Here is a 12678-nt window from a genome sequence, read left to right on the forward strand (position 1 = left end):
TAGTTTTTGATTAAAAAAAACTTGGATTAAAAAAATATATATTATAAAGCAAGCCAACTGACATGGAAATACACACCAACAACCTCTACTCAGGCAGTCAGTGCTGCAAGGCCATCTGCCGGTGCTGAGCACTGCCCTCCCGCTGCTTCCTCCCACGTGACTGTCATGAACTAGAAAACAGGCCGTTTTCATGTGGTAAAAACATTTACAGACCAATTTAGCACAGCAGTGAGGTACACAGTCTTACGGCAAAAAGGAGCTTCCCTGTCTGATAAGGATAATAAAGCTCGTAAATGGAGGGGAAGAAACATACAACCAAGAGAGATATAAATAAAAGGGTGATCAAAAGAACAAAAAGTTGCCCTGGCCGGTTTGGCTCAGTGGCTAGAGCATCAGCCCGTGCACTGAAGGGTCATGTGTTCGATTCCCGGTCAAGGGCATGTACCTGGGTTGTAGGTTTGATCCCCAGCTCCCGCTTGGGGCCTGCATAGGAGGCAACCAATTGATGTGTCTCTCTCACGGCGATGTTTCTGTCTCTCTCTCAAAGAAAAACAGTGTGAAAAATATCCTTGGGTGAGGATTAACAAAAAAACAAAAAGGCTGACTGGCCATTATGGCTTTATATCATGTTTTCTTTTTCAAAGCAGGTAGATCCTTTGTCCTTTGAATTAAATGTAAAAACTCTCTGTGACGGCCCATAAGCCCTCTGGAGTGTCTCCTGCTTCCCTCTCTAACCTGGCAGGCTACCACGCGTGCTCACCGTGAACCTTTCCTTCAAGGCCTGCCTTAGAGCTCTTCCCTGCAAGAGCACAGGCTATCTCCTTACTCTTGCTGCTCGGGCCTCCTTAGGACTTAGCCTTTTGTACATAATTACTTGTCTATTGCTCACTTGTTCGTGGAATGTCTCCCTCACTAGAATGAAAGCGCCATGACACACAGGTACTGTGTTTTTATCCCTGTTCTCCAGACCCATGACCTCATTCATGCCTCCCTAGAACATAACAGTGACTCAATACTTGTTGAATGATGGAATGACATCTCAGAGTGTACAATTTCATGTTAGGCTTTAAGCTTTTCAGACTGCTGCTCATTGTGTGAGGACTCAGTAATGGGGGAGACCGAACAGTGTCCTCCTATCCCCTCACAAATGAAGAAAAGTGATGGAGAGACTAGAGGTAATGATTTTACAGGGGGGAAAAACTGCTTCTTGTATTCATTTAGTCTTTTTCCTCACCTGTCCTTCCTCTTCTCTTTTTCCACTTATTTCATAAATGGATGGATAAAAGTAAGGTCATGTGTTAGAAGGGAGAGAGGAATATTTAGGAGTATATTAAGAATCTTCTACAGAGCTGCTCTAGAGTTCCCAGTAGAAAGTATGGCCCCAGATCCAGATAATCACAAGTTTTCAATGATTCATCACATAAACGTAGCCATCGGGGTGAAATCAAACTGAAACAACGTCACAGTTTTTTCCTGCTGGCTGAAAGGTGGCAGGTGACGTTAGACAACAGGAGGACACAGGTTGGCAGGGGAATCGTGGAGGACGCCAACCTCACAGACACATAAGGGGAACAGAGCTTTCCCTTCCGCCTCCATCACCACTGACGTCCTTCTCTTTGGCCACACCCGCATGGAGAGTTCTGGAGACAGCACTCGAGGCGAGAAACTGGACCGAGCTCGGGAGTTCTAACTCTATTCCAGGGAAACTGCAACTAGGCTCCTTTTTCCTACACTAGTAGATGCACTTTTTTCTAACTTTACAGAACTCTGACACTGGTGAAACCATTTAAGTTTCCTTGGTTTAAACTGCATCATTCCTAGAATGCTAAAGAATGAAGAGGCAGTTCATCAACTGTACCTCCATGATTTCATCAAGTGCAGATTTCTTTTTCTTCTTTTCTTTGGGTTGAGCTGAGCTCTGGGAAGGTGTTTTCCGTTTCACTGATGCTGTGGTCTCTATCACCTTCAAGGCACTTGGTCCTAAAGAACTGATGAGAAGAAGAACCGTGCTAATTAACAAAAACTATACACAGACAAAGCCTTTAGAATGTGCAGAATAAACAACATAGAAGAAATCTGTTACATGATTCAGTTATAACAAATTCGCTGAAACAATGAAGGACCCATCTGTATCCCTTACAGGACTCTAGGCACCAAAATGTGTAACCCTTCCTGTTCTGGGCTCCCTCCGACCTTGTCCTCACCCCTTCAGCCAGCACCAATATAACCAGTATAGCAGTGATGACAGCATTGTCTTCGGCATTAGGCAGATCAGGGTTTGAGGCTACTTCTAGGACTGTGAGTAATGAACTTTTCTAAGCCTCAGTCCCTCATCTATAATATTATTCAACTCTGAGCTCGACTGCAAGGATTAAATGTTTGTAAAGTAACTGCTAGAAGTCTAGCATATTATTGTCAGTTCTATTTTTTTTAAGGCAAAGATCTTAACATGTCACTTAAATATTTCTGATTGCCTGAGTGCCTAGAGTTGACAGTGTAAATTCTAATTTTGTTAGTGCTGATATAAAACTGTCACCACTGACCCCCGAATACTATCTCTAGCTTATTATGTTCACTGCCCACTGTAAACAATTTGCTATTGACTGAGCCATGCCCTATGCTTCATGCTTTCGTAAATTTGCATATGCCTCTTTTAAACCTAAAAGAATCTCCCCATTTTTCTCCATTTGTTAAAATTCTTTAAGACTATTATTCAAGAGGTTTCTTGAATTGTCATTTTTTGAAATGCCATGGCACTTTATGGACTACATCACACTCAGCCTGTATTATAATCATTTATATATATGACTCCTCGTTCTAAGGGAGGGACCATATGTATACATTTTCACCTCTGTAATACAGTAGTACTATGTTGTGACTCACATAAAATAGATGCTCAATTAATATTTGCTGCCTAAATGAATCTCACTGGTCTAATTGTTTAGTCTGTCATATTTACAAAAGACTAAACAAATATTTGCACAAAGCTATCATGGAGATAACCAAAAAAAAAATGTGATGATTAGAAAATAGAATAAAATTATTTTCCATTAGTTAAGTTTTGTTTTTTATTTAAAGGTAGCATTAGAGCATTTCTTTTAAGAGAGAAACAGAGGGAGACCTGACACACACAGAAGACAATATGAAGATGAAGCAAAGAGAAATGTAAAGACCCTGGTCATGAAGACAAGAGAGATGCAGCCACAAGCCCCAGGCGGCCAGCAGCCACCAGAAGCTGATTCTCCCCAGAGCCTCTGGAAGGAGCACAGCCCTGCAGACACCTTGATTTCAGAATTCTGATCTCCAGAGACAGAAGAGATTTCCATTGTTTCCAGCCACCTCGTTTGCGATCATTTATTTACCACAGTCACAGAAAACTAATGCAAGAGTGATCAGTTTGGAGGCCACTGGGACCAATCTTAACACTCATCTACACTTAGGAATAACAAATAATAAAGGAGAATGGAGAAAAATACAGAAGTGTCTAAAGCCACATGACAAGTGTGTTTCAATATATTCAAGCCTGTCTTCCGGGTCATATCATATCAATATCCTACAAAGCATTTTCAGATGTACCATATATAGAACTCAACTGACCATTTTCTTCATGATACCTAATGTAGGTGTTAATTCTGAAGTATTTTGATCCAAGCTAAGACATTTGGCAAGCCATTCTGAAGCAGTAGTAGACTGCTGAGCTAGCCAATTTCCTTCCATTCTCCTAGCCACTTCAGTCATTCAAATAGGCACTAGCCTATAAACTACCCGCCTCCAAGAAAACAACAACTGGGCTTTAAATATACAATGTGTAAAATACTGCTCAAAACCAAATTCACATATATACTGGTACCTTCCTGAACATCTCTTATATTTAGCTTTTTAACCTCCTTAACCAAATTGAATGCACTGCACATCACAAATAGTGAACATCTGGTAAAAGAATATATAACTAGACAAGACCATGAAAGTGGGCAGAAGTATCTGACTACATGCTGTATCCGAGTTTGGCAAACTACAGTCTGAGGGCCAAATCCAGCCTGTGGCCTGTTTTTATAAATAAGATTTTACTGGAGCACAGCATGTTCATTTGTTTATGTATTGTCTATGTTCGCTTTCTCACTCTGACAGCAGAGTTAAATGGTTGTGACAAAGATATAGATAGATAGATAGATAGATAGATAGATAGATAGATAGATAGATCGATCCAACAATGTCTAAAATATTTACTATGTGGCCCTTCACAGAACAGTCTGTAGGCTCCTGCTTGTACTACGCAATGGAGAAAAGAAGGCAATTATTACTGAGTGCCTACTAGTGCACTTATACTGTACTAGGTGATAGTACTAAGGAGACAGACAGATCAGTAACTTAGTCTCTGTTCTCAGAAAATCATAACACAGCAGATAAAGCAAAAAGTGTATACCCTAGCTAATATTTAAACTTGCTAAGTGGACTATGATAGAAAAATAAACAGCACTGCAGTAGCACAGAGAAACCATTAAGTGGGGAAGGATGCATGGAGAAGCAACAGTTTATCCATGTGAAGCCTTTAATCCAAATAAGACTTTCCTCAAAAGACAGGTCATCTTATGACAGACAAATAAGAAAACCAGCTGCTAAAAAAACCACACACACACACACACACACACACACACACAACCATCAAACAAAATCAAAGAAAAAAAGTGCAATCAGAAAAAAAAAAAAAAAATTCACAATACTCCAGTTTTAAAAATGTAGTCATCAGGATTTCACAAAAATTTTCAAGTTCTCATATACCTGTTCATGTAGCTCACCTTGACTTGGAAGATGTTGCTGCTGAACTACATGCTCCTTTATTCAAATTAAATGTCACTACAAGAGAAAAATTGGTATTACATATATTTTAGGAAAATTATAATAATACTTATCAGATAAGATACCATAATACATCCACATAGAAATTCATGAGCATTTTGTTGTTTTCCATGGGCATTTTGAATAAAGAAGAGCTGGAAGGCTCCTGTCCAGAGGTCATACATTCCTGTAGAACACACTGGATGGATGCCCACAGGGCTGGGAAAGACCTCCGTGACAGAGCTGTGAGACAGCCTTGGCTGCCTCTCCTCTCCACTGCGCCGGCTGCCCTCACTAGTAGGAATCTAGTTTTGTTTAGGTGTCCAAACCTCTCACATATGGCTCACAGGATGCTCTGGTCTGAATTCGCATTTGAATTAGTTGAAAGCTAATGCCCAAGGCTACAGGATTACAAGGTGGGACTCTTGGGAGGTTCTTTTGGTCTAAAAATCAAAGCAATCCCATTCCCTTTTCAGTGACTGCTCTTGAGGTGGACATGTGATACAGACTGGCCAACGACATTAAAAAAAAGAAGTCCACTAGCAGAAGGAGTACCTTCTAGAAAAACCTTCTTTAAACAACTATGAGGTATCATCTCACACCTGCTAGAATGGCTGCCATCAACAAATCACCAAACAAGTGCTGGCAAGGGTGTGGAGAAAAAGGGAACTCTAGTACACTGCTGGTGGGAATGCAGACTGGTGCAGTCACTATGGAAAACAATATGGTGTTTCCTCAAAACATTTGTTGTGGTTTTTTTTTATACTTATCTTTATTGTTGAATGTATTGCAGATGTCCCTTATTTCCCCTCCTTGACCCCCTCCCCTATCCCAACCCCCTCGTGCTTTCCCCACACTACTGTCTGTGTCCACTGGTTATGCACATATGCATATAAGTTCTTTAGTTTCTCTCTTCCTGCCCCACCTCCCCCCTTCCCTTTGAGGTTCATCAGGCTAACAACCAATTTGTAGTTCGATATCTCTTCATCTTTTTCACCCAACTTCCCTCCCATCTGGCAACCAACAAAAATTTCTCTGTATCTGTAAGTCTGTTTCTGCTCTGCTTGCTCATTATGTTTGTAGATTCAATTGTTGATAAATATGTTTTTGGGTTTTGTTTTGTTTTTATCCTTACCTGAGGACATTTTTTTTCCATTTTTTGTTCAGATAGAGTGGGAGGGAGAGATAGACAGAGAAACATAAACGTGAAAGGGACACATTGAGTGGCTGCCACCCGCACAACCAACCAGGGCTGGGGACAAACCGCAACCGAGGTACATGCCCTTAGTGGGAACCGAACCCGGGTCTCTCTGGACCACAGGCTGACGCTCTAACCACTGAGCCAAACTGGCCAGGGTGATAGATATGTATTTACTGCCATTTTATTGTTCATATTTTCTTATCTTCTCCAAGAAGACCGTTAACATTTCATATAATACTGGTTTGGTGGTGATGAACTCCTTTAGCTTTTTCTTGTCTGGGAAACTATTTATATGGCCATCAATTCTAAACGATAGCTTCACAGGATAGAGTAATCTTAATTATAGGTCCTTGCTTTTCATCACTTTAAATATTTCTCGCCACTCCCTCCTGGTCTGCAAAATTTCTTTTGAGAAATCGGCTGACAGCCTTATAGGAGCTCCATTGTAGGTAATTGCTTTTCTCTTGCTGCTTTTAAGATTCTCTCTGTCTTTAACCTTTGGCATTTTGATGTGTCTTGGTAAGGACCTCTTGGGGTTCATCTTGCTTGGACTCTCTGTGCTACCTGGACTATATGTCTGTTTCCTTCAATTTAGGGAAGTTTTCTGTTATCACTTTTTCAAATAGGTTTTCAATTTCTTGCCCTCTCTCCTCTCCTTCTGGCACTCTCATGATGCAAATGTTGGTACACTTGAAGTTGTCCCACAGGCTCCTTATACTATCCTGTTTTTGGATCTTTTTTTCTTTTTGCTGTTCTGATTGGGTGTTTTTTGCTTCCTTGTATTCCAATTCAATGGTTTGCTTCTTTGTTTCACCTACTCTACTGATTCCCTGTAAATTATTCGTTATTTCAGTTAGTGCACCCTCAATTTCTGACTGGTCCTTTATTATGATTTTTAGACCCTCACTAAATTCACTGAGTGTCCTTATAGGCAGTGTTTTGAACTCTGAGACTGATTGATTGCTTATCTCCATTTCATTTAGTTCTTTTCCTGGAGTGTTGGTCTGTTCTTTCATTTGGGACATGTTTCTTTGTTTCCTGATTTTGGCTGCCTCCCTGTGTTTTTTTCTATGTATTAGGTAGAGTTGCTGTGTCTCCTAGGCTTCCTAGGGTGGCCTGATGTAGTAGGTGTTCTGTAGGGTCCAGTGACAGCCTCCCTGATCAAACAGCTGGGCCCTCGAGGTACACCCCTCGTGTGGACTTTACACCCTTCTGTTGTAATTGAGTCTTGATTGCTGTTGGCACATCAATGGGAGGGTTTTACTCAGGCTGATCAGCTGCAAGGACTAGCTGTGCCCACTAACACCAACCTCTGACCACCTTGGATGATCAGCTGTGCAGAGCCCCATCACACACAGCAAGACTTACTTCAGCAGGGCTCTGGTACCCACTGAGTCCACTCGCTGAGGGTGTCACTTGTGGAGGTGGTTGGGTGGTAGTGCTTCAACGTAGTCTGAACCTGTCCACTGGGTGTGCTGGCTCTGGGGCAAGGTCAGCCATTGCTTGTGTTCTATCCAGGGCCACCAGGCATAAGCTACAAAGTGATCTGTTGATAACTGCTTCTTGTGCTGGGTGTGGAGGTGCCCAGGTGAAACCAAGCTGTGAACCACGGCTGGCTGCTTGCAGGGCCAGGCCTGGGACCATTTAGTAAGAGGTATGGGGCCCACTGTGGTCAGATGCTGCTTGTTTAAGAGAATTTAGAAAAATCTGAAGCACGAGCCAAAACAGTTCAATCCTATAGTAAAACCACTGGCAATGGCTTGGGTGGGCTTGAAAATTAGGTGGGCAGGGTCTCAGGAAATCACCAGGGCAGGGCAAAATGTGTGAGCCAGGTTGCTGGAGTCCCAGATATGGCAGCTGTCTGCCTGCCCTGTGGGGGAAAGGCTCACTAAAGGAACAATGGCCTCCAACAGCATGTCTGTCCAGGAGAAAGCTGCCTCTCCAGTCCTCGCCCCGATACCCAATAACTCAGTTCTTCCCCGAATGTATCTGGTGTCTTTCAAACTATCTCCCCTCCACATTGCAACTCAGAGGGAACTTGTCCTAGTAAGTCCGTGCACGGGCCCTTTCAGAGGAGCAGCCTGGGGCTCCAGCTGCCTCAGCCTCCCTCAGCCTATTTCTGCTGGTTTTTACAGCCCAAAGCTATAGGGACTTCTCTTCCTAGCACTGGAACCCCGAGTTGGGTGCCTGGTGTGAGATGGGAACCCTCACTCCTCAAGGAGGACCTTCACAGCCAAGGTGTCCCTCCTGATTTTTATCCGCCACACGTGGGTGTGGGACCAGCCCATCCACACCTCCGACCCTCCTACCAGTCTCAATGTGGCTTCTTCTTTAATTTCATAGTTGTAGGAATTCCATTCAGCTCGATGTCAGGCAGTTCTGAAGGATGTTTATTCTGTAGTTTAGTTGTAATTTTGATGTGGTTGTGAGAGGAGGTGAGTACCGTGTTTACCTAAGCCACCATCTTGACCGGAAGTCCCCTCCTCAAAAAATTAAAAATAAAACTGCCATTTGACCCAGTGATCCCACTTATAGGAATATATCCCAAGAAGCCTGAAACACCAATCAGAAAGAATATATGTACCCCTATGTTCATAGCAGCACTATTTACAACTGCTAAGATCTGGAAACAGCCCAAGTGTCCATTAGTAGATGAGTGGATAAAAAAGCTGTGGTACACATACACAATGGAGTACTATGCAGCTGTAAGAAAGAAAGAGCTCTTATCCTTTGAGATAACATGGAGGGACCTGGAGAGAATTATGATAAGTGAAATAAGCCAGTCAGAGAAGACAAGTATCACATGATCTCACTTATTTTTGGAATATAATGAACAAAATAAAGTGATGAACAAAAAGACCCAGAGACATATCAGTAGGGTTCAGCCTAACAAACTCCAGAGGAGGGGGCAGAGTGGAGGAAAGAGATAAACCAAAGAACTTATGCATATAAGCATAACCAATGGACATAGACAACAATGCTGGGGGGGGGGGGGGCGGCAGGAGGAGGGTGTCAATGGGGGAAAAAGGAGAAACATCTGTAACAAAAATAAATTAATTAAATTATTATTTTTAATCCTCACCCAAGGATATTTTTCCATTGATTTTCAGATACAGTGGGAGGGAGAAAGAGAAAGAGAAAGAAAGAGAGAGAAAGAGAGAGAAAAACATCGATGTGAGAGAGACACATCAAATGGTTGCCTCCTGCATGACCCCAACCAGGGCCAGGGATCGAATCACAACCAAAGTACATGCCCTTGACCAGAATCAAACCTGCAACAATTTGGTCTGCGGGCCAATGCTCCAAGCACTGAGGCAAACCAGCCGGGGCACATGCTGCCTACTTTTAGAAGAACCAATATAAAAGCATGCGCATTAAAAAAAGAAAAAGAAGCACAGTTACCTTTCTCTTCATCATTTTCTCTGCTTAATTCTGTAAAAACAGGAGTATCCTGAGGAAGAAAAAAAGTTTGAAGGTTTGGTCACAGAGCAATTACTATCAATATTCAGTACTCCTAAATTAGGTCTTATTACCTATGTCGCAAGGCAGCTCAAAGATACAACTCAAAATGACTAAGACCCTAATTAAGAAATTATATGTATTGTAAATATTGTCCAATTGATAATTATTTTATAGGATTTTTTATCTTTTGTTCACTGCTATATCCCCTGTATTCAGAAGAGTGCCTGGCACATAGGAGGTACCCAGTAAATATTTGTTGATACAAATGCCTTGATCTAATTATTCTAAGTCCTGAACCATCAACATGCCCTCCCTCTCCCATTTACCTAGGTTTTGATCATTAATTCTTTAGGACTTCTCAAGCCAGGGGTTGTATCTACCTTCAAATATTTTATATCCTCCCCAGGCAGGAGCAAGCTCTGGCTCTCTACTTTCCCACACACTGTTATTATAATCAGGAGAAATTCTCTGTTTCTTTCTTTCCCATTAACTACTGCCTCTTTATAGAGATACAAAAACTGAGGTTTAGAAGATTACGTAGTTACACAAGATTGTGAAGTCAAGAAGTCAGGAACTGACCCGGGTTTGTTTTCACTTCAAAACCTGGGCTTTTACCCTCAGCCACGCTCTTTCTCCACTTAGTTAAGGTACCACACGTACAAAACTCAATTCAATGTTTAACAAAAACAAGCAATTTTGCTTCGTTAGCCCTTTTTCTATTGCCTCTCTCAAGGACATTGTTACCTACCTGTTCTTTCCCTTCCAGACCTCTTCTGACTTGTTCTTCAATAAATTTAGCAGTTTTTTCTTCATCATCAAGGTCCTGCTTCTTTTTTTTCTCTAGTTCTAGTTGCCGACGGATAGTTTCTGGGTCCCTGTCTATATACTGAATATACCAGCCTTTTGGTGTCTCATCTACTTTGCACAAGCCTTAAAAAAATAAAATGAAATAAAACAAACACCATAAATTTGTATATAATCAAAGCTGAAGGTAAATATAAATGTGTTCTATCTCTGCATTATTTACTCATTCATTCAAGTACACAAATTCATGCAGTACATGAATTTTCCATATTCATAGTTAATGTGACTTAGATATTTTAAGTGGAATATTCTATCTCTTTGAACACAAACAATTACTATTCTGATTTTTAACTAGCTGGGTTGAGGTGACATATTTAAACAAGGAAGACACATGAAAGAAGTATTATCTTGCTTAGTAATTATTCAACTGTGTGTGTTTAACATCCTATGAGTACATGATATTCTGTTAACTAAGCAGAAATTACTTTCCTAAAATGGAATAAAGTAACACACTGAATAAGTAATACATCGACACAAAATTTCCTTCCCTTTTCTTCTCCCCAACTTTTCATCCAATGAAGATAAAAATGAAAAAAGCAATACATTTTAAAAATCTCCTTAAGACAGGTACCAACTAAGTTTCCTAAAGTGAAATGAATATGGGGGGCAAAAATGGAAGAGGATTGATAATAGTCCTTAATTTAAATGAGAGGTTGCTTCAGTGATAAATCTTGGCACTGTCAAAAGAGAGATTCCAGACATTCATACTCAACTGTAATACACAAAATAAACCCTATAATATTATGCTCCTCTCCACCTTTTTTTTGTTTAATCCTTACCAGAGGATATTTTTTTCATTGATTCTAGAGGAAGAAGGAGAAGGAGAGGGAGAGAGGGAGAGAGAAACATCCATCAGTTGCCTTCCATACATTCCTGGACCAGGAATCGGATCTGCAACTTGAGTATGTGCCCTGACCAGGAAACGAACCTGCGACCCTTAGGTACATGGGACAATGCACTATCCAACTGAGTCGCACCAGCCAAGGCTGCACAGTTTTTTAATTACTCTACTCATCCTCTTTACTAGAAATTTACACACAAACTATGACAACTCTCTTTCCTCACAATAGAGCCACATAATTATTACTATTCAAATATGTTTTATTCTTACCTTCTCTGCCCAGCCACTTGGTAAAATCAGTCAGAGTCTCCCACTGAGTGGCATTCATATGGATGTGCTCTCGGTGGCTGATATACTCGTTATAAACAATGTTGTTGTGAACTCTCTTAGTACCTACGAACAAAATGTGAAACTGTGGATCCTGAGCAGGTTATAGGACTGTAAAGTTATTAAACGCACAATATTTAAAATACTTACCAAAGCGTCTCCTGAGAAGTTCTAGAAAGTCATTTCGGAATTCCCTAATAAAGAAAGAAAGGAAAGCATTATGATAATTTCTACAAATATATTGCATTATCTTCCTGAAATTTAAGCTTTTGTACAGTTTGAATTCTCAAATGATATATGAAATATTTATTGAATATCTGTTATGAACCTTTAAAAACTGAACAAGGAAAGAATCCCAAAAGATTATATCTTCCAAGAATTAAAGTTAAATGTCAGTTTGGAGTTGAAACTTTTTGTCTTGGCAAAGCAGCCATTGCAAAAGTGACTACACATCTTTGGAGAGGGCCCTTCATGAAGTCTCTTAGCACTATTCATTGTGACATAACAATACCTTTTTATTGATGATAACAAAACTGCCCTAATTGTGCAAGAAAATGGCACAATTGTGTCCCTCTGAACTGAGTTAAGTGCTAGATAAACATCAGTGAATAAAACATAAATCTTCACCTAAGTTACAATCTCGCAGACCCTCCCATAACAGAAGTCAAATTGAAAAAAAAAAAAATGTAACAAAATGTCAGAGGAAGAGTTGAAGAAGATATCTAGAGGTGCCTGGAGGTGATTTTTAATATGGGTGGTGAAGTATAAATAGGACTTTTACAGGAGAAGAAGAGAAGGCCATTCCCAGTTAGCACAGAAACATGAAAGCTTCATGTTTGAGAAATGACAATCGAATTTGGCTAACGTTAAAAAATGAGTGTGAGATTCAGAGTGCAACAGAATAACGGAGAAGGAGAAGATGTAGCTGGCATGTAATTTTAGGGTTAATTTTTGAAGTACCTTGAAGGTCATGATAAAGAGATTGGGTTTATGTAGACAATGAAAAAGCATAAAATAATTTACTTAAGAGTTAATTTGTGACAATCTGTAATTTAGAAAGATAATGCTGGAGGACGGTATACAACAATAATTTTCATACTGTGGTCCCCAGACCTACAGCATCAACATCACCTGGGCACTTGATAGA

At 40.6% G+C, this 12678-nt stretch overlaps 1 protein-coding gene across 1 annotated transcript in view; it reads right to left on the bottom strand.

Annotated features, from left to right (window-relative positions):
• The window catches only part of KIN (Kin17 DNA and RNA binding protein), a 32711-nt gene that overhangs the window by 14086 nt on the left and 5947 nt on the right, over window positions 1–12678 (bottom strand). Inside the window, exons 3-8 of the mRNA XM_036244059.1 lie at window positions 11682–11725; window positions 11475–11597; window positions 10248–10429; window positions 9440–9488; window positions 4797–4854; window positions 1859–1988 (exon numbers count right to left, since the gene is read on the bottom strand). Of these exons, the coding sequence (XP_036099952.1) occupies window positions 1859–1988; window positions 4797–4854; window positions 9440–9488; window positions 10248–10429; window positions 11475–11597; window positions 11682–11725 (586 nt within the window). The remainder of the gene's footprint in view (window positions 1–1858; window positions 1989–4796; window positions 4855–9439; window positions 9489–10247; window positions 10430–11474; window positions 11598–11681; window positions 11726–12678) is intronic.

The sequence above is a fragment of the Molossus molossus genome, unplaced genomic scaffold, assembly GCF_014108415.1.
Source record: "Molossus molossus isolate mMolMol1 unplaced genomic scaffold, mMolMol1.p scaffold_m16_p_1, whole genome shotgun sequence".
In the NCBI taxonomy this organism is placed as follows: domain Eukaryota; kingdom Metazoa; phylum Chordata; class Mammalia; order Chiroptera; family Molossidae; genus Molossus; species Molossus molossus.